Below are 26325 nucleotides of genomic sequence, written 5' to 3' on the forward strand. Positions count from 1 at the left end.
AAGTGACGTGGTGTATTTTACACATTTGAGATGAAGACAGTTAGCAGGATTTTAAAATTACCCATAAGTGCAATGCTTGTTTTGTTGCTTCAGTGTGTTTTTCACCAAATGGTGTGAACATATGGCCGGAGCTTCTCTTGGCCATAAGACGACCTGAAAGGAGAAGACTCCCCATGGCAAAGAGCCACAGTGATTTATCCAGATGAGTTTCCATTCCAAAGGGGAGCTTAGAGTGGCGGCCTCTCAGCCAACTTCTCATATGCAGTCCCCTCTCCCCACACTTAACATTCCACTTCTGCTGTGTGGGTCATAGAAGATTGGAATGCATCTGGAAAGAAAATGGATTTTGTTCATTAGTGGAAGTTCATCTTGGTGGGCCCTGTTTTCAGATACTAAGTGTGATGTATTAGCTTGAGGGCTTGGAGTACTGAGCAATCAAATCTTGGTGGGAACTGGCATCTCTTCCCACCCACCCAGCCTCTTTAGCAGCCGTTGTTGAATGGTGAGGTCTGTAAGTGGCATGGATTGCTGTTCGTCTGATGCCTGAGCGGGGTATTGGACTTCGATTTTTGGAGAACACTCCTTAAAGCCTGGTTTAAGAGCCTGGCTTCCTTTATGGCTTTTCAGTAGCTGAAAAGTGTATTTTGTTTTTTATTTTCAGGATGGCGGGGGAGCGCCTACCTCATCCCCAGCCCTCACCTTGCCTCAGCAAAGGTATTGGGGTGAGGGGCCATGACCCCCAGAGCAGCCAAAGGGTGCAAGACCCGGCTCTGTCTTCTAGGAGGGCTGGTCTTTGTCCAAGGGTCCTGGTCCAGAGCCTGCTCACCTCCACGCCTCTGTCTGTCACTCCCTGCAGCACGACAGTGGGCAAAGCCTGAGCACAGTCTAGCATGTAATCAACATTCAGGAAACCATCGCATGTTTTCATTCTGAAAGCAAATATCAAGCATCAGCATGTGCCTCACGGGGCCGCACATGTCAGCAGGTAAGACCCAGCCACGGTGATAGTGATGGCGCCGCCAAGGGGTGCCCAGGGTGCCGTGGGAGCATCCCGGAGAGGAGCCCACCCTAGCCAGGAGGGAGCAACCTAGGAAGGCTTCCTGCAAGAAGCTACCTTTGGAGACAGGGGCTCATCATACGGGAGAGACAGTTGGAAGAGATCCCTGCACATTCTGGAATCTGAAAAAGTAAAGAGTTCAGTTGTGGGTTTTGAAAGGTTCTGTGAGAGGAGTTGGGGTGGGACATACAAGATGAGGCCAGTGCCCTGAGTCTCTCCTGAGAAGCTGGCCTTGGCAAGATGCCAGCGATTTTAAATATGGGTACAACAGAATGGGATCCTCAATGAGAAGGATGCAGGGATCTTGAGGAGTGAGCTGGAGGCTGCACCCACTGGGGGTTTTCCAGAACCCAAGCAGGGCAGGGCAGGGCAGGCTGCGGAGGGCAGTGGCTGCCAGCCGAAGCCCTTAAAAGACCAGACAGGTTCCAGGGTGTGAGGGCAGTGGGGTGTAGGGTCGGGTGGACATAGGGACAAAAGGGAGAGGGAGGTCCTGGTGCTGGTCACACAGAGGCCAGATCCAAGGAAGGTCTGGGCTGGGCAGCCAGCCTCAGGGAGGGCATCTGTCTGGCAGGATTAGGGCCCGGTGGCGTCCAGAACCTCTGAAGGCTCTGAGCTGGTGGCAGGGGGAAGCTGAGGTTGCTCACCAGTCGGCCTTTGGGAAAGGAGAGTATCCCCTGCTCTCCACATGGGCGCAAAGTCACCACAAGAGTCTGGGGAAAGCAGAAGAGGAGGCCGAGGGGGACAACACTGCAGAGTGAGGACCAGAGAGGCCACAGGAAGGTTCATGGCCAAGAAGCCGGGAAAGGCAACGAAGCAGGCTCCCCCCACAGCCCTGCAGGGGCACAGCCTGCCCTGTGGTGATGCTAGCCAGGGAGGCCTGGGGCCGACTTGGAGCCACGAGAACTGTAAGCTTGTCCACGTGTGTTGTTTTAAGTCACCAAATTTGTGGTGATTTGTTGCAGAAGCAACAGGAAACTGATAGAGGGGCTTTTTGAGTCTGTGGTGCTTCTAGGACTCCTGACAGAAGCCAGTGAGGGGGCGGCTGAGTGCTGGGTCCTGGGCTCAGCGGGAGGAGAGGGGTGGCATCATCTCCATAGAGGTGGGGAGTGCGGGGTGAGTGGAGACCTCAGGGTGGGAGCGGGTTTGGGCCGGAAAGAGGAGGCGAGAAGAACAGGTGGGCAGGGTGCTGGGAGAGGCCAGGGAGCCCATGTTGGAGCCAGGGGCCGAGGGCTTCCAGGAGGCACTGAGGGCCCAGGCTGCAGGACTGGCCCAGATGGTGGCACAGGGCCCCTCAATTCTGCAACAGGAGCTCGTGGGCCATGCAGATGACAGGGCCAGCATTTGGGGGCCCAACTCACTCCAGTTTGGGGAAGGCCTGCCCCACCAGCGACCTTGCTTCTCCTCATGCATGAAAAATCGTCCTCCTTCGCTCTTCACCAAGTGTGGGTGGAGAAATGGCCTTCAGCACTCCTTAGAGTGCTTCCTCTGGCCATGGCAGCTGCTTTCTGGGTGCGTTTCTGTTCGAGGGATTGCGCCTTTGATCCTGAGGATGGGGAGCTGGCCTGGGTTGAAGGTGAGCTGAGGACCCAGGTGAGGCTCCCCAAGGCCCCCAGCTGGGCCGAGAGAAGAATGGGAGCTGCCCCCCGCAACTCCTAGGCTTTGTCACCTTTGTCCCAAGTCAGTGGGACAAACCTAGAAAGTGAGGCATTTTGGACAGTTCCAAAGTGGCTGTGTCCTGACCTGGCCAGCACCGAGGGCCCCGGGGCTCCAGAGGCGCAGATGGGCTCCCAGGATGCAGGCTAGTGGCCCCTGACTAAGGCAGGCCCCCTGGGTGAGTGGGGAGTGGGAGGCACATGCACTTCCTGTCCCGGCAGCTCCTCGGCAGGCCTGAAGTTCTCTCCAAGCCTCATCCCAGCCACCAGAGCTTCAAGACTGCCCCAGGCTCCTGGCACATTCCAAGGTAAGCACCTGGGTTGACGGTGCCCTTCCCATCAGCACAGCCACGCCAGGGCTGGCTGGGGACAGGTCACAAGCAGGGTTTCCCTGGTCTGCTGTCCCCTCCACTCCTGTCACTTGGGAGCCTGTCTGCACTAGCACAGAAAGAACACCACGGCTGTCACCCGCCCCACGGTCATTTGCTCAAGGCCTGGAGCCGGGTTTGATTCACCAAGAGCTGGTGTGGAGAGAGACACAACTCGTTTCCCTTTTCTAAGCTGCTCCCAGTTCCCAATGATGGGGCTGACGAGTGTTCCTGGGAAACCAGAGCCTGCCCTGCCTTTGCCCCAGGGCTGCGCTCAGCCTTCCACAGGCCCCCCTGCGGAGCTGCCCACAGCCCTCCCTGCTGGCCTGGCCTCTGCTTTCCGCCCCTCCTCTTCTGTGACAGTGCCTGGAGGTTGGGGTTCGCGCTCTCTCTTCTGATTAACCTTGGCAGAGCCTTGACTGTGGCAGAGAACCCACTCTCAGGGGCGCTGAGGCGACGCACTGCTGAGTCATGAATTTCTCAGCTTATCCTTTCTTCTCCTTCCCTCCAGTTCCGTTTGTTCTTTACTATCTTGCTTCTTACTTAGAACTTTTATTTTCATTTCTGTTGAATTTGGTAAAACACAATCACGTTATCTACGTTCCCTGGGCGCAGTGGCTCATGTCTGTAGTCTCTCAGCTCTTTGGGAGGCTGAGGCAGGGGCATCACTTGAGCCCAGGAAATTAAGACCAGCCTGAGCAATATAGTGAGATCCTCATTTTTACAAAAAAATTAAAACTTAGATGAGCCTGGTGGTGTGTGTCTGCGGTTCCAGCTGCTCAGGAGGCTGGGATGTGAAGACTGCTTGAGCCCAGGTAGTCAAGGCTGCAGTGAGCTATGATTGCACCATTGCACTCCAACCAGGCAACAGAGTGAGACCCTATCTCACAGCCAAACAAAATTTAAAAATACCAATTTGCTTCTCCTATGCCATTGGAGACATTCCTATGCCATGACTGTTGTTTTATAAAAACCCACAATGGCCATGTTCTCCTCTCCTACTCGTGAATTATTTTGAAGGCTCTTTGAGTTTTAAAGGTTTTCTTTTCCCTGTTTTTCCTGGAACTACTGAGTTTTCATTTTATTGCATTGTCATAATATGCGGCTTATATAATTCCTACTTTATCACTTTTCATCTCTTATTTCTTCCATCACTACTTCTCTGCTCATTCTTGCCGTCTGGGATCTCCAGGAATACCCAACAGATACTCTGTGTTCTTGCCTTTTCTTATCTTTCTCGTTATTTATGATTTTATCCTCTTTCTCTTTTCTTCCGGTGCTCAGAGAATTTCTTGAGTCATTATTTAGCTCTTTGTAATATCCAATATGCTATTCATGGCTTCTGTTGAGCTGAAAAACCAATGAGTAATTAATGTTTTACTTCTAAAAACAATTATTTTTATTTATACATTTGTGCATATCTTAGTATAAAAACAATATTCTAAAAATCTCAAATTGTTCTCTTTTACTTTTAGAGACAGGTCACTCTCTGTCACCCAGGCTGGGGTGCACGTATTGGGTGGGCACAATGCTGGCTCACTGCAGCCTCGACTCCTTCCTGGGCTCAAGTAATCCTCCTGCCTCAGTCTCCCAGAGTGCTGGGATTACACGCTTGAGCCACTGCACCTGGCCCTGTTCTCTTTTCAAAGATACAATTTTCTCCCAAGTTTCTTTTAGAATCGAGTTTTCTTCTGTTTCTTGTCGAACAGCAGTTTCACGGGAAAACAGTTGCTGGAATTCCTCATATAAGCCCCTTATTTTACATTTCTGGATCTTTTTTATGTCCAATTATTTTTCTCCATAATCTATTAGATTTGAGATGGATTTTGTTGGAAATTGTGTTGAAATATTTCAGTCTCACACAAAGGAGTAAAGGGAAACGGAAGGGACCCCGTACCTCCAGGTCCCTTCGGTTCGCCCCCCTCCCGCTCCTGGCCACAGTGGGCTGCACCCCCACAGCCTGGGGTAGGACGCGATGTCCCAGCTCCTCTGTTTCTTTGGAATTTGCTGAAGCTTTCTTTTGTGACCTAAAACAGGGCCGGATTTTTATTATGAAAAACTAAACATAATACCTGTTTTAAAACATTTTATTTGACAACGATGGTAGACTCACAGTAAGTGCAAGAATACTTCGGAGGGGCCCTGCGTGCCGCTCGGGTTTCTCGGTTGCTGCTTCCGAACCAGAGGGCGCTGTGCAAGCGGGAGGGGCCGGCATGGTGCGCGTGCGCAGAAACAGCGCCGCGGAGCCCGCAGCCGGCTCTCCCTTTCCTGGACGGCCGGGGCCCACTCGGGCTGGCGGCCCGCTGCGCTCGGGTCGTGCCATCGTGGGGACTCCGAAGATGCCTCCTCCAGGACCAGACCATGAGAGTTTATGCCAGGGGCCCTGGTTCTCTGTCCTCATGGGCCTCTCCCTACTCGCCTCACCACACAGACGCTCACACGTACACACATTCACTCTCAGACACATACGCACGCACACACACACACAGACACATACTTTAACGCACACATAGGCACATGCACACACACGCTCACAGTCACACACATTTTCACGCACAGGTGCATGCATACACAGTTATGCACACACGTAAACACACCCTCATGCTCAGTCACGCACACATACCCTCGCGTTCATGTGCACACACACACATACACACACACTGGGCCCGGGCTTCTGCCTGGAGCCAGGCGCCCCCAGTCCCCCAGCCCTGGGAACCCCGGCGTAGTCCTCACTCCCTCCCTGACGCCTGAAGGCGCAGGTCCCCAGGGCTGTTCTCCTGCGGCATCTGTCCTCTGCGGGTCTTAGCCCCAGCAGCCCTGTGGGTCTCTTCCTGGGAGGCCTCCCGACCCTGTTCCCTGGTTCCCTGGCATGGACATGTGGGTGTGGGTATTGGCAGGAGTGGGGGTGTGGGTGTGGGTATTGGAGGGTGTGGGGGTGTGGATGTGGGTATTAGAGGGTGCGGGGATGTGGGTATTGGGGTATGGGGGTGGGTATTGGAGAATGTGAGGTATGAGTGTTGGTGTGTGGGGGTGGGGGTGGGTATTGGGGTGGAGGGATGTGGGTATCGGTATTGGGGTGGGGGTGTGGGTGTTGGAGTGTGTGAATGTGGGTATTGGAGGGTGTGTTGGTGTGGGTGTTGGAGGGTGTGGGTGTGGGTATGGGTATTAGGGTGTAGGGATGTGGGTGTGGGTATTGGAGAATGGGGTGTGGGTGTTGGAGGGTGTGGGGTGTGGGTTTTGAAGGGTGTGGGGTGTGGGTGTGGGTGTTGGAGTGTGTGGGTGTGGGTTTTGAAGGGTGTGGGGTGTGGGTGTTGGAGTATGTGGGTGTGGGTGTTGGAGTGTGTGGGTATGGGTATTAGGGTGTAGGGATGTGGGTGTGGGTATTGGAGAATGGGGTGTGGGTGTTGGAGTGTGTGGGTGTGGGTTTTGAAGGGTGTGGGGTGTGGGTGTTGGAGTATGTGGGTGTGGGTGTTGGAGGGTGTGGGAGTGTGGGTGTGGGTGTTCAAGGGTGCGGGATGTGGGCGTGGGTATTGGGGCTGGGGATATTGGTGTGGGTATTGGAGAATGTGGGGTGTGAGTGTGAGTGTGAGTGTTGGAGTATGTGAGGGTATGGGTGTTGGGGGGTGTGGCTATGGTTATTGGGGTGTGGATGTTGAAGGGGGTGGGGGTGAGGGTGTGGGTGTTGGAGGTCATGAACCCTGCATGCTGGGTGCAGTGCAGGGACAGTTCCAGAGACTTTTTCTCTAGATATGGGGACCAGCTGGTCCTGGCTTTCCTGGCAATTCCCCCATTTTGGCCCTGAAAGTCCTGGGTCACCCTCCCCGTGCCCCCCCCCCCCCCGCCCAGGACCCTCTGGTCTCATTCCTGAGTCCAGGATGGGCCACCCTGAGCGTGCTCCCTAGCCAAGGGGTCTGCTGCAGTGGACCCACCCCTTCTGTGGCTAGAGGAATCTGAAGGCATCCGGTTGGTGAATGGTGTTGTCCCCTCACTCCCAGCCCTGTGGCCCCAGCCTGGGGTGCCCAGTCTCTCCTGCCTGCCATCCGCCTCTCCAGCTGCCAGACGCGCTCTTCCCTGCCTTTCCAGGTTCTCATGACAGTTGCACACGCTTTTCCCTGTTGGCAGGGCTGGAGAGAGGGCTGGAGTCACTCTGACCTGGCCTCCCCGTCCTCATCTCAGGCAGGGTTGTCCCAGCAGATCTCACGTGACTCTATGGATTTGCCCACCTTAGAGAGTGGCTCACACAGCGGTTGCTCCCACCTGGCCCCAGCCTGGTTCCCCTGTTTCTTCAAGATGAGTCTCCTCCCATCCACCTGGGTGGTTCCTGCCATGAGGGGCCCCGTTCTCTTGCTCCTTCCCCAGTAGAGAAAACAGTCAGAAGCCGTGTTCTGGGTATGCGACAAGGTCACGTCCCTTGTCCGCCCAGACCCCAGTTGTGAGGGCAGGAGTGGGGCTGGGCCCTGGAAGGCAAAGCACTCGGCAGTGGGAAGATGAGGACCCTCCGGGAAAGCAGCTGCCCAAGCTGTGGGTGTGTTTTCTCCTTAGCTTACTGGGCCTCGATTGATTTTGCTGTTAAAGAGGAAAGGCAGTGTTTCCTCTTTCCTCAGTGACATTTTGGGCCATTTATGAGCTGTGGTTTTCCTGCCTCTCTTCCCCGAGAGGGAGTGACTCCGTCTACCCAAGTGCAGGGGTGCTTGGGGAACACAGATGGGTCCCCTGGGGGGGACTCTGTGAAGGGCAGTGGTGAGGCAGGAGGACGGCCCAGGGGCCCTCCAGGTGATGAGCAGCTCCTAATTGGTCTGAGGCGGCCCCTATGCATCACCCTCTGGTCCGTTGGAGCGAAGGGACAGCTGCAACCTCTGTGCAGTAAACACAGAATCCCACTGTGTCACGTGGCCCAGGGACCTTTAGTACTCATGGGCACCAGAAATGCCCCATTGGGCAGGCAAACCCCCAGAGCTGATTTGGAAGGAGGTCTCCCCCAGTGTCAGAGGTAAGCACCGGGTGCTCCCCATGATAGCAGTGGACTGTGACTGCAAGTATCACTCCGCACCTCCCCCTCTGGCCCCGCAAGCCCTTGGCACTCACGTCCAGGAGGTCCCCATTGTTCAGCCAAAGGTAAGGGCCACTTCGTGCTAAAAAGCGTGCTGGGGCGGAGCGACTTCTTGGTCTCTTTTTTTTTTTTGAGACGGAGTTTCGCTCTTGTTACCCAGGCTGGAGTGCAATGGCGCAATCTCGGCTCACCGCAACCTCCGCCTCCCGGGTTCAGGCAATTCTCCTGCCTCAGCCTCCTGAGTAGCTGGGATTACAGGCACGCACCACCATGCCCAGCTAATTTTTTGTATGTTTAGTAGAGACGGGGTTTCACCATGTTGACCAGGATGGTCTTGATCTCTTGACCTCGTGATCCACCCGCCTCAGCCTCCCAAAGTGCTGAGATTACAGGCGTGAGCCACCGCGCCCGGCTTTTGGTCTCTTGATGTTTGCAGCAGCTCCTCCCATTATGGGCCTCAAGAGCGCTGCCGCCTCCCAAAAGGGAACACAGAGCAGGTGGCTGGTGTCTGTCCTGCGCCAGGGAACGGTGGTCTGGGGGTGCTCCTGGATGGGGTGGAGTGGATGGATGACAGAGAAGGGGGGCCCTAAAGAACAGAGAAGCTGTGATGGAGGCAGTGAAGGAAGACATTGGCCTGAAGGAAGCACGCGACAGAAGGTGCCGGGTGGAGTCCTGTGCAGTGATGAGGATGTTATTTTTGACAAAATGAAGGGAAACATTCAGGTGGTCATTAAAGAGCATGGTAATGGGCTTGTCACTTGCACTTGGTGACAGCTGAAATGGCTGCTAATTTCTCCTGTACCTCCAATTACCCTTCAGGAGCACGTCCGTCCTCACCGTCAAGCCTTTCCAGCCAACAGAAGCGAGCGAGGAAGAAGATCTATGTAGCCTCCGTGTGTCTCTGGGAGAGAAGATTGATAAAAGCAATTAGAAGTTTCCGGAATTGCCTGGAGAAGAGAAGGCCAGCGGAAGGGGAGGGGGCAAAGAGGAGGAAGGAGAGGGCACCAGTTAATAACGCCTGTCACACTGCTGAGGGGATGCTGAGGGCCTCGGCTGGGCTGTGTCGCGGCTTCAAGAGGAACAAGGAAGCGATGGCAGCTGTGCCCGCGGTGAGGACATGGCTGGGCATGAGGAAGCCTGTGGCTGACCAGCTCCAGGAGGGCTCTGGGGGGCTGCAGTCCCTGGGGGCAGCACGCACTGCAGGTGGCTCTGGTCGCCCCTGGGTTTGGCGCCCAGCATATTCCCTCGACACATGGCCATTTAAGGCCCAGGCCAGCAACCCGTCGGGTGCTCTTAGCCGCCTGCGTCTGCTGAGCCTTTTGGGCTTCTGGGACCTTTGTGACAGCAGTCACCAGGCTTTTCCTCCCAGTGGCTCTGAGCATCCTCCCCAGGGGAGCGGCAGCCTTGGAGGGGGTGAGTGGGGTGGGGAATGAGGGACACCGGCGGTCCGCTCCGCTCAGCTCCATTGTCCCCTGCAGCAGCAGGAGCTGGAGAACTCGGCTGCAGTCATTAGAGCCAGGAGTTGGCGACCAGGGACTGTTGGGGCCTTGTGTGGGGATGAGCTGTGAGGACTTTCCTCCCTTTAAAGAACAGGGACTAGCAAAATCATATAGATGAAATCAAAGCAAAGAGGAACCTGTTTCAGAGGTGAACAAGAGAGAGCTCAGAGAAGCGCATTAGGGACATATGGCATTTGTCAATCAAACACAGAGTAACCTTCAAACAGCCATTAGAAGGCAGCCCCATGCCGGCTCCACCATTTGTGCCGGCTGAGGGCTCCCCCGTCCCGCAGGCCCCACAGACGCTCCGTTTCTGGGACTAATTAGCCTTCCAGAGGGCAATCAAGGGCCTCTGCTGGAACTTTCTTAGGAACTGAGTCGTTAGATGGCTTCAAATGGACCCCACTAGAAACAGACAGGAGCCAATTAGGCCAGCGGCTCCCTCCTAGGGCCAGCCAGGCTGCCCAGCAAGCCGGGAGGCACCAGCTCTCATGGTGCCCCTCTCTCCAGCCACACTCATCCCTGTTCCTCCCCACATCCCCAGTACTCACCTTGAGCTCATTAACCTTCAGGGCTCCACGAGGGCAGGCGTTGGGTCTGCTTTGCACACTGCTGGCTCTTCAGAGTCTGGAAGGGCGCCTGGCATGGAGCAGGTGTTCACTCAGTGTGGCCACATGTCTGGGTTGTGTCCCGGTGGAAGGAACCACGTGGGATTTCCTTTGAGGAACATATTTTCAACAGGCCAGCCGTGTCTACTTCCGCTTGGGTTGGACATGAGTTAAGCATAGGGAGAAGGGGACATTCGTGCTGTCTTGCCACACTTGCCAGCCAGGCCCCTGGCCTCGTCCCTGAGTTTCCTTCTTTGGTTCTTTTCAGTGTGGTCTTTGGGCACCTGCTGGAAATGGAACCCTGTGGAGATCCATGGCAGTGCCGGCTCTGCCAGGGGCCAGGCTGCTGCTCATGCCTTACCTCGGATTTGCTCTTTCCTTTCTGCAGCCGCAGCTACGTGAGCATCTGTGTCTACTGGCTGCGGTCACCTGTCCCGAGCGTGGCCTTCCTGGTGACCATGACCTGTTCAGGAAAGGAGGGACGGGTCTCCCTGGTTGCTTGGGTGTCTCTGACTTTGGCGTCTATGGAGTCGGTGCCCATTGGGGGGATGTTTGACATTACCCTGGGGCTCCCCGGTCCCTTTCTGTTGCTTTGCTATCGATTTGTCGCCACCTCCTCCTACTTGAGTGTCTTATCGGGTCTGCTCAGTCAGGCGCCTGCCCCCAGCCTTGCTCCTGGCTCAATGCTGCTGCTGTTTCTCTGCAAAGACCACTTGTGAGGAGGCCCCTAGGGACACCAAGCAGACCAGCCCACTTGAGGACGGGAGGGCACATCTCACCCAGGGGCAGGAGCATAGGAAGAGGCCAGGACTGTCCCTGTGCAGAGCCAGCACACAGACAGCCCAACACTCTGGGAGCAGGGACGGGGTTACTCATGTTGGAAAAATAAAATTCCAGAGTCCCAGGAACAATAAAGTCTTGAATCGCGGCCAAGGAAGTGGGCGCCAGAGGCTGTCCAGTGCCCCCACAGCCACTGAGTCTGCTGACTGAGCGCTGGAACTAGGTGCCAACTGGGGGCCTGCAGGCTGCCCTTGACCTAGCACACCACTGCGTTTTCCCACAGGACCTGCCGACCGCTGACCTCCCGAGTCCACTGCTGCCCTCCACTCACTAGCCCTGGCCAGGGCCCAGGGTATGGGTTCTGGCCACATCGAGGGGTGCAGGGAGACTTTAACAAGCCCCAAGTGGCAACTGCCAAGCTAACAGGGACATGGCAAACAGCTGCACAAATCATTCTTTCCTTTGCTCCTTGAGTCCTCTCGTTCACCCTCCCTTCTTTGTCCTTTTCTTAAAATGAGAAGCTAAAAATATGTCCATTGTAGAAACTTAGAACAGTATCAGAGCATAGAGAAACAAAGTTAAAAATATAAGTTACCTGTAATTCTGGCACCCAGAAATATCCACTTCAATAAAGCGTTCCATTTTATAAGCAAACTTTAAATTTTATTACATCATAAGCCTCTTCATGTCATTAATTTTTCCAAAGTTTGAGCCTTTGTGGCTGCCTAGGGCCCCATTTATTTCACCAATCCCTAGCTGTTGGACATTTATGTCTTTTCCACATTTTCACCCTCATAAAAAATGCCGCAACAAACATATCAGAAGATAAATCTTTGTTGAAATCTCTAATTAATTCATTAAGATAAATTCCAGGGAGTGAAAACAGTATTTCAAATGGAATGACTATTTTTAAAGCTATTTGGACATGTGGCCAAGTTACACTCGTGGGAACGTCGTGGAAAATCCCAGCAGAAGTCTAAGCAAGGATGTGGATCCAGCTCCTTGAACCCAGAGCGTGTGGATCCAGCTCCTTGAACCCGGCGGGTGTGGATCCAGCTCCTTGAACCTGGCGGTTGTGGATCCAGCTCCTTGAAGCCTGCGGGTCTGGATCCAGCTCCTTGAAGCCAGCGGGTGTGGATCCAGCTTCACTAAACCCGGCGAGTGTGGATCCAGCTTCACTGAACCCGGCGGGTATGGATCCAGCTCCTTGAAGCTTGCGGGTCTGGATCCAGCTCCTTGAAGCCTGCGGGTGTGGATCCAGCTCCTTGAACCCGGTGGGTGTGGATCCAGCTCCTTGAACCCGGCGGGTGTGGATCCAGCTCCTTGAAGCCTGCGGGTGTGGATCCAGCTCCTTGAAGCCTGCGGGTGTGGATCCAGCTCCTTGAACCCGGTGGGTGTGGATCCAGCTCCTTGAACCCGGTGGGTGTGGATCCAGCTCTTGAGCCCGGTGGGTGTGGATCCAGCTCCTTGATGCCGGCGGCGTAGATCCAGAACCGGCCAGCGCTAGGTTATCTTCCCCAGTCCGACATCTGTTTTGTTTTCATTTCCTTGTCAGCAAGATCAATTTTTTTTTTTTTTTTTTTCCTAACCCATCTATATTTTGTTTTCTGGAAATTTTCCATTTGTATCCTTTATCATTTTTTTTTTAACCAAACTACTAATGTCTTATAAAAGTTTATTCTGTTTGAGTTATAATCATTAAAATATCTCCTCTGTCGCTGTTTTCCTTCCCCATTCCCCTCCCTCAGTTCTATGTTTCAGTCCTCAGTCTCCATCTACAAAATGACTCGCTGGGCCAAACGACTCCTGACTCTGAAAGTCATTTCAAGAGCTGTGTCTGGCTGTGTTCTGCCGGAGCGGAGATGTCTGGTATAATCCTCCCTCTCTGCAGCCGGTTCAGTTCTCCCAGCCCTTAGCATAGTTCCGGAAAACTTGAATTTCAATGCCTGCCTGAGTGTGAGTTTCACACTTGAGTAACCAAGTCAGGTTTGCTAATCAGGCTTGCAGGTGAGAGTGGGAGCTGGTCCCTCCCAGGAGAGGGTCAGAGCAGCCACACCAGGAATCTCCAAGGCTGGGCAAGGCCAAACTGCTGCAGAAATGCAAGGTATGGCCCAGCCACCCCCATTTATTGGATGAGGAAATAATATTTCCACACAACAGATTTAGGTGTAGATGTCAATTCTGTCACCTGAAAGAATTTATCTCTAAATATGAAAAGGAGATTCCAGAACAATCCAAGCCATTCATGCACACACACGCATCCACACCCACACATGGAGATGGGGATCATGTACACAGGCATGCACACACACACACACAGAGACTGGGATCATGTACGCCCATGCACACCCTCACATGGAGACCAAGGTCATGCACACATGCATACACACACACGCATGGAGATGGAGATCATGTACACAGGCATGCACACACACAGAGACTGGGATCATGCACACCCACACACACGGAGACCGGGGTCATGTACACACAGGTGGAGATAGGGATCATGCACACACACACACACGGAGACCAAGATCATGCACATATGCATACACACCCACGTGTGGAGACACGTGCACGCATGCCTACACGTGGAGACTGGGGTCTGGAAGTATAGTCTTCAAAATGTTAACCAGTTCTATCACTAGGAGGTGGGCTTAGCCATTTTTTATTTGGTTCTTTTAATTGTATTTTTCTATGACAAATGTCAATTATCCTTCAATAAACAACACCCCTCCCCCTCCTTCCTTTCAGATGCTGCTTCCAGATCCATTGCCATGAGGCCATTGCCCTCTGAACTGCACTCCCACCTCTGGGTGTCACCTCGATGCACCCTTCCAGGTCTAGCCTGTAGATGCTGGGGTTCCCAGGTGTCAGAGGGTGCAAGGAGAGTCAGGGTCTGTGGCACAGCTGGAGCTAGGGATTGTGGAGGGGGTGTTCTCCCGAGCTATGGGTGGCTTTACCAACACACATTATTAACGAGACCCAGAATTGGCCAAATCTTAAATTCAGCTGATTTTAAAATTAGGGGAAAAAATCCAGAATTGGCAACACAGGGGTCATGATGTCTCATAAATATTCCTGTCATGTCTTTTAAAACTTAAGAAAAGCTAGTTTTAGTCCCTAAGGTTTGGCCTGGAAAAGGAGGCAGCTGTGAGGTCAGCCCCCAGCATCTGTGTGCGGCAGCGTGGGACAGTCAGAAGACCTGTTGCAGGTGGCCGCCTGCCTGCTCTGTGCCTCGGGCTCCCCAGAAGACAGCAACTCTGAGTCCCCTTGGGTTCTGTCTTGCAGGGTGCCAGGGTATCAGGTGAGACCAAGGGTAGCTCTGGGGTTTGATGGGCCCTGACACTGGCCTCTGTCATCAGCCTCCCTGAGTGGGGACCCAAACCGGGAAGCAGTGCCAGGCTGCAGGATTGGGAGAGCTGTGCCCAGCCCAGCAGCAGCTGCCTGGGTCTGTGCGTGGGCCCAGAACTGAGGGTGAGGGTGCAGTCCTGGGGGATCATCCCCTGCACCCAGAGATGCCACCTCCAGAAGAGCTACTCCAGAGCCACCAGACACTTCCTGGAACTTTTCTGAGTTCCTCCTGTCCTGAGAAGTCACAGCTGCGACCTCCCCTTCCCCCACACGTGTCGGTGGATGTCTGGGCAATCCAAATCGCCACTCAGCCGCATCAGGTACATTTACCTCCCAGGCTGTCCATGAGCACTGCACTGGCAGCCTCTTTGTTCCTGCCTCCCTGGCTGCTTGCCCACTTGTCTGGTCTCCATGGCAATGAACACCTCTAATGGATGCACTGAGGTCACGCCCGCAGCTTCTTTGCTAAGACTTGTCACCTCCCTACCAGTGCACGCCCCCAGCTCAAAGCCTCCTTTTCCCTAGATTACCCTGCATGCAAAGGATCTAGCTTCACCTCCTAAGATGTGTTCACCACTGGCCAGCTCTCTTTTCCACCCAGTTTTAAACATCTCAGAGATGGTTTTCTAGAAGGTTTGCTGACCTGCTCTGGACTGTCTAGTCTTTGGACAGTGGAGAATGGGGATGGTTGGAGTTGTATACCATTTGGGGATGTGGGACAGTGGCCTGACGGGTGATGGCACTGCTCTCAGCAGCATCTTTAAGAGGCAGGGGCCCCGGTGTGGGGTAGGCCAGGTTGGAATCACCTCGAAACAGCTTGTCAGGTGACTGAGCACCTGCTATGAATCAGGAATACACTGGTGGGCCAGGTAGTATCCTTCTTCGCATAGCCTTCGGGCCAGTGAGAACAGGGTCATCATATTTAGCAAACAAATACAGAAGATGCCCAGTTAAATTAGCATAAGAATCAATATTCATTGTTTATCTGAAATTCAAATTTAACTGGGCATCCTGCATTTTGTCTGGCAACCCAAAGTGGGAGAGAAAGAAAACAAATAAATACAGAAATAACATCATTCCAGGATTCTGGTGTGTGCTGGGCAGGAAAGGCCAGCGTGCTGTGAACACATCCCAAGGGGACAAGTGGACGCCAGCGTGCCAGGGTGTCAGGTGAAAACAAGGGTAGCCCTGGGGTTTGATGGGCCCTGACACTGGCCTCCTGATGCCCTGGAGCGTGGGAGGAGCCAACATACACAAAGCCCAGGGAGGACTCTCCAGGCTTTGTGTAGCTGGAGCAGCTTGTGCAAAGGCCCTTCGGTGAGGAAGGGTTTGACACCATCCTAGGCCAACAGGCCAGGGTGGCTCCGTGCCTCCGTGCGGCTGGCAGGCAGGTAATATGTAAACTTGAATTGATGGCCTAATCCACCTAGCCACAAGGGGTAGATGTTCGACAAACTGTAGCCATTATGTCTAATTATTGATCATTCTAATTTGTAAAGTCACGCCAGATATGAATTCCAGACATTTCGTGAAAACATTTCGTGGAACATGTCCTTTGGTGAACGAAACTATATTTATCTTAACTTTCTATAAAGAGGCTATTTCAGTGCATACCATACTCAATAGCATTCAGTCAACCATAATGTATTTTGCCTTTACGTTTAAAAGTACTCTTTAAAAATTGAAATGTAAGACTGGCGCAGTGGCTCCCGCCTACAATCCCAGCACCTTGGGAGGCAGAGGCAGGTGGATCATTTGAGGTCCAGAGTTGGAGACCAGCGTGGCCAACATGGTGAAAACCCATCTCTACAAAAATACAAAAATTGGCTGGGCGTGGTGGCGCTCACCTGTAGTCCCAGCTACTTAGGAGGCTGAGGCAGGAGAATCTCGTGACCCTGGGAGGCAAGGGCTACAGTGAGCCAAGATCATACCACTGCACTCCAGCCTGCGCCACAAACTGAAACTTTGTCTCAAAAAAATAAATAAAATGCAAAATATTATCTGAAATTCCCTATTTTCTATTACAAGCGGTTTAAAAGTCAGGTAAACCCTTAAGGCATACATGTCACCAGGAAAGTTAACACAAGTACAGGTCAGCAAGAGGACACTCACATTCTTTCAGGCTGCAGAGACTTGGGCCTCTGCCTCCCTCCTCGTGCTCCTGGCACCCCCACACCTGCTGTGGGATTTGGGCTTGTCTCTCAACGTCTCTGAGAACCGGTTTCCTCATCTATAAAGCAGGAAAAATGAGAACACCTCATGCTCCAGAGCCATCGGGAGGAACAGGGAAACAGCGTCCGTCAGGGTGTGTAGAGGCTCTGAGGCCATGAGAAGGAAGGGTCTCAGAATTGCCCCAGTTATCCCCTTTCTCCTGGGAGATAAGGAAGAGAGGCCGTGCCCCCTACCCTGCCCACAGCTTCCAGGCGGTTCCAGAAAATCATCTTCCAGCTTCGTTTTCCCGGGTAGCTTGCTTTCCGTCCGCTGAGTCGAGGATGGAAGATTTAACAAACTGCTCGTAGGTGTTAAAGTACAATTTAGTGCCGAGACATGTGTCTAATGGAGCTTAACGTTTGAAGGCTAAATATCAGTGGCAGCATTGAAGGGAGCTGTAACTCACCCTCCTCCCAACTGCTTTTGTCTTCTTAGATAGTTCCTAGGCCCAGAAAACACCATTAAAGTGTGTCACACTCTCCCAGCACCAGTGGGGACGGGGAGGTCTGTCTCCCGCGGAACGCGGTTCCATGGCCTGTGCCGACAGGCCCTGGGCCTGGCTTCACATCTTAACTCTGCGGCGCCCCAGCTGGTACATGGCTTCCTCCTCTACACACGGGAGGGCTGAGGTTGTCTACCCCGAGGGTACCGTGCAGATTCAGTGAGATGGCACGAGGTTGCCAGGCTTCATGCAGTGCCTGGACCATAGGCGACATTCAGCGGCAGCCCAGTACAAGGCCAACACTGACCTCGAGGCCTTTCGCAGGGTAGGGACCCGGGTATGCTATCATCGTTGCTGAGAGTGTGTGCTCACGCACGTGCGTGTCAGCTCCCAGACCTAACCCCCACCACCACACACACACGGCGGATGCAGAGTCCAAAGGCAAAGGCCCTCGCTCCTGAATCTTCTCCTTCCCAGTCACAGATACCTTGAAGTCAACATCATCTGCTCAGCCCTTCAGGTCAGGCTCGGATCCCTGTATCATTCAGAGCCTCGGTGGGCACAGTCTCTAGAACAGGTGGTGCAGAGCCTCTACTTGGAATTCAGGTGAAGCCACGTTACGGGGAAGTCAGCTGCACTCGGGAAGAGTGTGACCTTCTATTTTTGCTGCACCTCAACAGAAAACTTTACGCTTGAAATTAACAGCATGTCCACTGCCGGTATTTGTGGTTACTCCCTGCAACGTAAATCTCTTTTAGAGTTGTGTGAGAGCAGCATACATAATGAAACATCAACTTGAAACTTGATTTAGAGTGCCTTTTCATTAATAGAACAAATGAAGTGGACCAAAAACAGAAAGTATATTCCCTTGGGCCTAATTAAAACACTGAGCAAAATACATCTATATGTATATTTTAAATGAAGACATTCAGTAGCCAGAATTAGCTACAAAAATTAATTCAAATTGAAAAGTACATTATGAGTGCATTGTTTTTATTAACATAGCCAATATGCTTCCTCTGAGATAGCTCCAATAATGTGCACCTGATTTAGTGCCTGTGTGATATGACAGGCAGGCTTTGCTTTAAAAATACCTCACACACGACAAAGTGGGCCCACTGGGGCACCTCACGGCTGGTTTAACTGCTCTGTCTTTTGGCCCGAGGAGGATTTCCAGGCAGCATGTAGGAGTCAGAGCAGGAATGGCCTCTCTGACTGGGGTCTCTCATCCTCAGCTCAGCTTCTGCAGCACAAGGGCCTGGCCGGAGCTGGGGAAGGGACAGGCTCTGTTGAAATGGAGAGGTGCGTTGAGGGCTTGGAAGGCTCGACCTGGCACCATCAGGCCTCTGATAGTGGTCAGGAGATGTATGGAGGGTACCAGCGTATAGGCATGAAGGATAGTGGCCTGCGTGGAAAGACATCTGATTTCACGCCGAGTTGAGGGGAGTCGGTGCAGTGTTGGCCATGACCCCGCAGCCCCAGTCCTGCAGAAGCAGGGCACCAGGGGGGCACATACAAACTTGGGAGGGGCAGCCCAGGGCAGGATACTGGCAGCCCACCTTCTATAGGGTGGCAGGTGCCCCCTCCCCCTGACAATTCTGGTTGATGGCAGAAAACACCCCAGAGGCCAGGCCACCTGACCAGAGAGTTCCCTCAACCACAGGGGACAGGGCTTTGTTTCTCCGCTCTGGGACAAAACTCCTTAACATGACCCTCAGGGACACAGATCAGCCTCCACACGTGGCGGGAATGGACCCGAGGAGCCACCATGGGAATAAGGGAATGGAAAGTGCTGTTCAGGGTGGCTGATGCACTTCAAGGACTGCTGGTGTGAGGACGCAGCTGGGAAAGGAAGATGCTCTCCAAACAGGGACAGGAGGTTTGTGTTTACTCAGGGGCCACCGAGAACCCCTGGCTGGCCAGCACTGACAGCAATGGTATCCATGCACTCGGACTGATGTGAGGATGAAATTACATCCTTCCTGTGAAGTCTCATTCCTCAGAGTAGTAAGAACTGCGTAATTGTTAGTCATTATTCTTGTTATTCCACAAGTTACTGGCTCCTATTCCAGCCTCTGAGAACTGCCAGAAAGTCAAAGATCACAATAATAACTGACATTTGTACAGGGCTCTATAATTCACAAGTCACTCTCCTTTAAACAGACAATAGCATACACAATTATTATTCTGATCTTCACTGAGGAAACCGAGGGCATGTGACTTTCCCAGCACCACACAGCCACGAAGGACAGATGCAAATTCCCATCTGAGTCCCTCATTCCTCCTCCTGTTCCTCCCACCCTGAGGGCAGGGGAGGGGATCCCTTGGAAGACCACAGAGGAAGTTTCCAGGACCATGGCCTTCTCCCTCACAGGCTGGGATAGAAGAAATGAAGCCAGGCCAAACAGGTGTGGGCCAGCAGGAGTGAGCTGACCACAGTCTGTCTCCCCTGGATCCCTTTGTTCTGGTCAGCAACTGGCCTTATTCTCACGCAGTGGCAACAGCAGTTTCCGTGGTGATGGGAGGACCCAAGGTCCCAGGTCAACTCCCTATTTCTGGGTGATTTGTTGGAAGACTGATGGCTGCTACCCACATCTTTCTATTTAATTGGATTAAGAGGCACAGAGTAAGAAATTGTGGGCTCACAGAATTCTTAGACCTCAAGTTGTCAGAATGGGGCCTTCTGCATTTGCTCATGCTGAGTCAATTTCCAGGAGCACATGTCCAGGTAAGCAGACACCACCCAGCCAGCCCTTTACCCAGGCTGGCTCCAAAAAGAGGCCGTCCGTGTGTGATCAGCAGTGTTCCTTTGCTCCGTGTGGCTGCTAATGGTTTGGAAAAGCTAAGGTTCTCCATTAATAGGCCCGAAGAGCTTTCCCTCCCCACCTGGCCCTGGTCCCAGCTTTCATCTCAGCAATACAGAAGGATTGTGTAACACCTGCTGCTGCCTCATGAGTGACATCTCCCAGGAGTCCAGGCTCAGAACTGGGTCCAGCTGAGGGTGTGGAGGAGGCTTGCCTATCTGAGATTTTGAGAAAAGGCTGGGGTGGAAAAGGTTGGTTGGGCCTCTTTCTTCTGAAAGAGAGCAATCTAGTCTCAATCTTCAGAGGCTGAGAGGGACACAGACTTGCTTAAAAGCAGCACAACAATTGCATGGGGGCACTAGCGTTTGTTCAGTGTGTATACAGGAAGCCCTGCTCACACCTGGCGAATGGACTTTGAAAGCTCGTTGCTGCCCCAACAAGTGATGGGGACAGAAGAGATCACTGGATTCCAAGGGCTAGTGGGTATTTTTAAAAACCAAGGAGAGAGGAGGTTTTGAATGGCAGAAGACTAGAAGACTAGACCCAGCTGCTGAAACAAAGGCCAGGTGGTGGGGCCCTCCAGTAGGGACCCCCAAACCATGGGCTGGTTCTCACCATTAGGTGCCTTTGCTGGCCCCTGCCTTTGTACATGCTGTTCCTGGCCTGAAACCCCCTTCACCTCACTCTTGGCCCTCAAGACATAACCTTCATTGAACATCATGTGGATTTGAGTGACATTCCAATATCTGGATCAGCCTGAATTTGGTGTTGAGAGGAACAGCAGAGAGAAAGGTGTCAAAAACAGGTCAGAAGTGTTCTTACTGGGGTATTGCAGCTTGCAGTGCAAAAGGTGGGGAATTGGAAAGGCAGAGCTTGTGGGGGAGGAGATGCTCTCCTTCTTTGAACAGGATGGATGGATGTCTTCTGACAGCCACACAGCCATTGGGGACAGCCAAAGTCACCAGAGGAAGACACGGTGAGGACTCAGGCTTGGGGGTGGTGACCTGGGAGTCCCTGCGTTGCCAGTAGTCAGACCTACTAGTTGCTAGTAGTCCCTGGGTTGCTAGTAGTCAAACTACTAGTTTGCCCAATGGGCAAACTCAGGAAGGGTGGGGTTAGGTGTGGAACGAAGCAGACCAGGCTGGCAGTGGAGTGCACAGGGCCAGGCACCCTCCCTGGGGGCATCAGCCTGGGCATTCTTTACTGCTCTGGAAGGGAACCCAAGCCCCAGGACTCTAAATCTTATGCCACTGTTCAAATATAACCATTTCTTTCTTTCTTTTTTGAAATGGAGTCTCACTGTGTCACCTGGCTGGAGTGCAATGGGGGATCGCATCTCACTGCAACCTCCGCCTCCCTGGTTCAACGGATTCTCCTGCCTCAGCCTCCTGAGTATCTGGGATTACAGGCATGCGCCATCACGCCCAGCTAACTTTTGTATTTTTAGTAGAGATGGGGTTTCACCATGTTGGCCAAGATGGTCTCGAGCTCCTGACCACGTGATCCGCCCATCTTGGCCTCCAAAGTGCTGGGATTACAGGCCTGAGCCACCGCGCCCGGCCAAATAATAACCATTTCTAAAAGTATTCCTTAGCAATTGGAACTTGCGAGCTGATGGCTTTTAGTGGATCCCAGGAGGGGCGCTGGGGGGGGGGGGCACAGACCTGTGCCAGGCAAGCAGCTGCGGAGAGGACAGCACACCCAGCCTTCAGTTCCTCACAGATGAGACTCTGCCCGGAGCCGAGGCCTCTGGCTGCTGCCCCCTCTGCTTGCCGGGCCGCAGTAACACCTAGAGCCAGATTTCTCAGACAATCCTCACTCCTCCATGGTGGCTGCCTTGGGAGGTGTTGAGGGGTGAGGTGAGTGGCAGCTGGTCCCAAGCAGTGGAGAGGGCAGGAGAGGGAGTAAAACGTCGTCTTCCAGGGGTGCACACGGAGGAGGGGGCGCTGCCCAGGCTCGGAGGGGAGCGGAGCGTGGAGAGGAGAGAGGTGCCTGACCCCATCCGCCCAGCGCTCGGCTCCGCCTGGAAACTGCAAGTCCTGGGCGGGGAGAAGTGGCACCCGCGGGGCAGGGCGGGCGGGGACAGCAGGCGCAGGAGGCCGCCCCACCCCAGCGCCCAACTGCAGACCTGGGTCGGTCGGCCTCGGACCCCGTAGGCGCCTGCGGAGCTGGGGTCAGGGAACCGACAGCTCTGCCACGGGCTCTACAGGGGACACCGGCCCCTGGCGGCCCCGCCCAGGCCGAACAAGGCGGAGACCGTGCGTCCAGGAAGCTCTGGTGACCTGCGGGCGGGGCAGAAGCCGGAGGCGGGCGGAGGGGCTCGACTCCGCGACGCAGACTCCTGGGTCCACGGCAGCCCTGGCCGGGAAGTGAGGCGGTTCGGCAGCTTCAACAGCGCCTGCCGGACCCCGGGGAGCAGCGGGCTCGCCGCCGACGCTGGACGGCGTCCCGGCTTCGGCGGGGACGGCCGGAGCCAGGGCCCTGCGGGGACCATGGGAGCCGCTCAGCCGAGGTGGACCCGGGGGCCCCCTCACACCTCACCTTCCTTCCGAAGGGCCGGGGCTAGGGACGCAGTGGAGGGCGACGGGCTTGAGCCGAGCAGCGCCCGAGCTATCCCTGGCCGGGTCCCCACACCTGCGCGCGCGGGCGTCCCCGGGGTCGGGGTCGCGAGGAATCGAGGTCCCCGTAGCCCCGGGCCCGGCAGGCCTGCGCAGTCAGCCCACCCTGGCGAGGGGCCCAAGCACCTGCATTTAACCGGTCCCGATCTCGGCACGTGGTCGCGTCGCTGTGGTGGCAGACTCGGGCCAGCTCCTGGACGCTTTGGTGCGAGAGGGAAGGTGCCCCTGCGGACGGCCCGGGTGCCGGGTGCCGGGTGCTACCCCGCTGCCACGCGGAGGTGGAGAACGCCAGGCAGCCTGCCGTCCTAATTGGAAGTGGATGTTAAAGAGGAGAAATTCAGTTTTGTCAAGTGAAATGTCGCGGATTTCGAGTCTCAAGCCCACCCCTAGCCCTTTGGTATTTGGCTATCTTTATCCTCGGCAGTGTGTGATTCCCATGTTTCAAAGAAAGAACTTTAAAGGTTCATAAAGCTCCAAAGATTTCAAATAGCTCTTTTAAAAGCACTTTGATGGTTTAAATGCAGGCACATGAATTACATATCTCTTAAATTACACAGGGTTTTAAATCTAAGGGAAAATGTCTTTGGCAAAATGAATTGGGGTTTTTTTCTTGCGTAAGTAGGTTTGTGTGTGTGTGTGTGTGTGTGTGTGTGCAACATATTCCGATCCATAGCAGGTGGGGGAAGGGAGGCAGCAGGTGAGGATGCAGGGCTTCCTGCCACCTGGCTCCTGCTCTCTCACAGCAGAGTGGGCATTCGCTGGCCTGGCCCTCTGTGATCCTCTCAGGTGAAGACAGCCATGTGGCCACGTCTGACCCTTGAAAGTCAAAAGGATGAATTCCTCCAGGGAGAGGGTGCCTCCCCTCTTCATACCATCTCTGCCCAGATGCACGGTGAATGGGGGAATGAATGATACAAACATCTCATGGAGATACAGTCACATCTCCACTCACTACGCCGGCAGCTAGCCTGTGACCAGCAGCAACTGATCAAAAGATCAATATCACCAGGTCAAACCTTCAAGAAAACAGCAGCAAACAGAAGCTCCAGGGAGCAGTTTGGTACAGCAGTCCCGGATTATCCAGTTTCACTTTCCATGGTTTCAGTAACCAATAGTCAACCATGGTCTGAAAATAGGTGAGTACAGTGTAATATATTTTGAGAGAGCGGGAGACCACATTCGCATCACTTTTATTACAATATATTGTTATAATTGTTCTATTTTATTATTGATCTCTTACTGTGCCTAATTCACAAATTAAACTTGATCATAGGTATGTATGTATAGGAAAACACGTAGCATATATAGGGTTTGGTGCTGTCCAAAGTTTCAGGCATCCCCTGGGGCTCTTGGAAAATATCCCCCATTGATAAGGGGAACTTACTGTATCATGAACGCTCACACAGTGTCAGGCCGCACAGGCTTGAATTCCTGCTCTGCTGCTTATTATCAGGGTGACCTCTCTAATCCTCAGTACCCTTATCTATAAAATGATATCATAGTGGTCCCTCTGGCACTGGATTGTTGTGAGAATTGTTCTAGATATATATGAAGCTCTCAGTAAATGGCCCACCCCACGGGCACCTTTGTGAGATGGTGGTGATGTAGAGGATAATAGTGGTGATGGTGACTGTACTGGCAATGGTGGGGTGAGGATGGTGGGAGTGATGGGGTGATGCTGATGATGATGGTGGTAAGGATGAGGGTGATACCGGTGGTAGTGGTTATGGTGATGTTGATGATGAGGGTGGGGGTGATGGTGGTGATGATGGCGATTGTGAGGGTGATGATGGTGGTAAGGACAAAGGTGATGGTAGTGGTAGTGGTTACAGTGAGGGTTGGGGTGAGGGTGATGATGGTGATGTGGTGATGATGATGGTGATCCTGGGTCTGATGGGGTGATGGTGATGATGGTGGTAAGGATGAGGGTGATAGTGGTGACAGTGGTTGTGGTGATGGTGATGAGGGTGGGGGTGATGGTGGTGATGATGGTTTGGATGGTGATTGTGGGGGTGATGATGGTGGTAAGGATGAGGGTGATACTGGCGGTAGTGGTTATGGTGATGATGATGATGAGGGTGGGGATGTTGGTGATGATGGTGACAGTGGTTATGGTGAGCATGATGGTGGTAATGGTGGTGATGATGATGGTGATCATGGGACTGATGGGGGTGATGGTGGTGGTGATGATGGTGATTGTGGAGGTGACGATGGTAGTAAGGATGAAGGTAATAGTGGTAGTGATTATGGTGATGGTAATGATGCGGGTGTGGGTAATGGTGGTGATGATAGTGATGGCGGTGATGGTAATTGTGGGGGTGATGGTGGTGATAGTGGTTATGGTGAGTGTGAGGGTGAGGGTGATGGTGTTGGTGAGGATGAGGGTGGTGATAGTGGTGGGGTGGTGATGAGGTGGTGGTAGTGAGGATGATCAGGATGATGAGGTGGTGATGGTGAGGATCAGGGTGATGTTAGTGGTGGTGGTGATGGTGGTCACCCCACAAGCTCTCTTACAGCAGCTGGGTCCCCATGTTATCACCAGTCTCTCCTGGTGTTGTCTATACCTCCTGTCTGTGTCAGGCGTTTTGGTGCACAGCATGTCTCATCACCCATCCTGTTATTCACCCCCAAGGGCGCTGTCCCTGCCCCTCTTCCACCATCAGCTCTATAGGGCAGGAACCAGTGCTGACACACACAGCCATGGCAGCTGGCAGTCTTCCGGGGTGGTGGGATTACACACCCTCCAGCCTAAGAGCATCCCCTCCTCCCAGGCCTGAGAGATTCATCTGTGGGGCAGATGTGCAGAGGCCAGACCTCCTGCTGTGCTCAGCACAGGAAACTTTGCCAGGGAGTCCTCAACAGTCTTGTGCGTGTGTGAGCAAAGGGAGAAAAGAGGACCCTCTAAACTATTTCTTAGAACAATAAGCTTGGGAATGAGATTTGCTTAGAAGAAAGTATTTCAAAGACAGCTCTTAGGGTCATGGTTCTTCCTGAGAAGCAGAACATATCGGCAGAACACCTTGTGGAAGGGCCAGGTCCAGTCACGTAATTTCCCACTTCCCACTCTTCTCAGGAGCCCTTTGCACAGAAAGTCTCCTCGATCACATCTCATCCCATCCCCAGGAGTTCTCGGTCTGTCCCCCTTGCCCTTGATTGACATGATGCCAGTTGTCATTTCTTTGGTTTATGTGCATGTTCCATATTTATTGATCTATCTGGCCCCGGTGCCCCAGTTCCAACCGGGATTGTAAGACCCTGGAGGGCAATGCCCCTGATCTTCCTTGAATGTCCCACACATCATTTAGCAGACAGGAGGGGAGCACCCCCACTTTATGCATCCCCCACGGGCCTAGAATGGTGCTTTGCACATACTGGGCATTGGCAAATGTCTACTGAATAGACAAGTGGCCAGAAGGGGTGGGGGTAAATGCCATCATCTCAAAGCAAGCGCTATCCTTGTCCTTCTCAACTCAGGTGGCCCCAAATGTCGTGTGTGTGGGCTGGGGTTATGTTCAAGGCGAGCTGCAACGTGAATGCCTCTGGAGGGGAGCCACTCAGCTCCAACACCTCTCCTTCTAAACACAGCCAGAGGCTCCTGGGGAACTTGCCTCCTCCTTCTCCCCAGGAAACGCTTTGTGATTTTAAGCAATCAATGTTATTAGATTTTTTCAAACGAATTCCTCGTCCAGTCGGTTTTCATGCCAAGCTCAGAAATGCTTCAAAACTCAACACCCTCCACAGCACAATGTCTGTGAAACTGCTAACTCCTGATTTTACCGCAGGATTCATTGTGGGGTTGGGGGCGGGGGGAGGGCTGATCTGGAGAAATCCGACAAGGCGCCACCACCACCCTAATCTCTCTCTATTACTGAAATGGACGGC

At 53.5% G+C, this 26325-nt stretch overlaps 1 protein-coding gene across 1 annotated transcript; it reads left to right on the forward strand.

Annotated features, from left to right (window-relative positions):
- The first annotated feature begins 938 nt into the window (after nt 1–938).
- On the forward strand, nt 939–9637 carry LOC144582228 (uncharacterized). Its single transcript, XM_078370358.1, has 3 exons — nt 939–985; nt 2932–3017; nt 8947–9637. Exon 3 carries the CDS (start codon nt 9165–9167, stop codon nt 9558–9560), a length of 396 nt encoding a protein of 131 aa, XP_078226484.1. The 5' UTR covers nt 939–985; nt 2932–3017; nt 8947–9164; the 3' UTR covers nt 9561–9637.
- The last annotated feature ends 16688 nt before the right edge of the window (nt 9638–26325 follow it).

The sequence above is a fragment of the Callithrix jacchus genome, chromosome 4 (genome assembly GCF_049354715.1).
Source record: "Callithrix jacchus isolate 240 chromosome 4, calJac240_pri, whole genome shotgun sequence".
Lineage (NCBI taxonomy): Eukaryota > Metazoa > Chordata > Mammalia > Primates > Cebidae > Callithrix > Callithrix jacchus.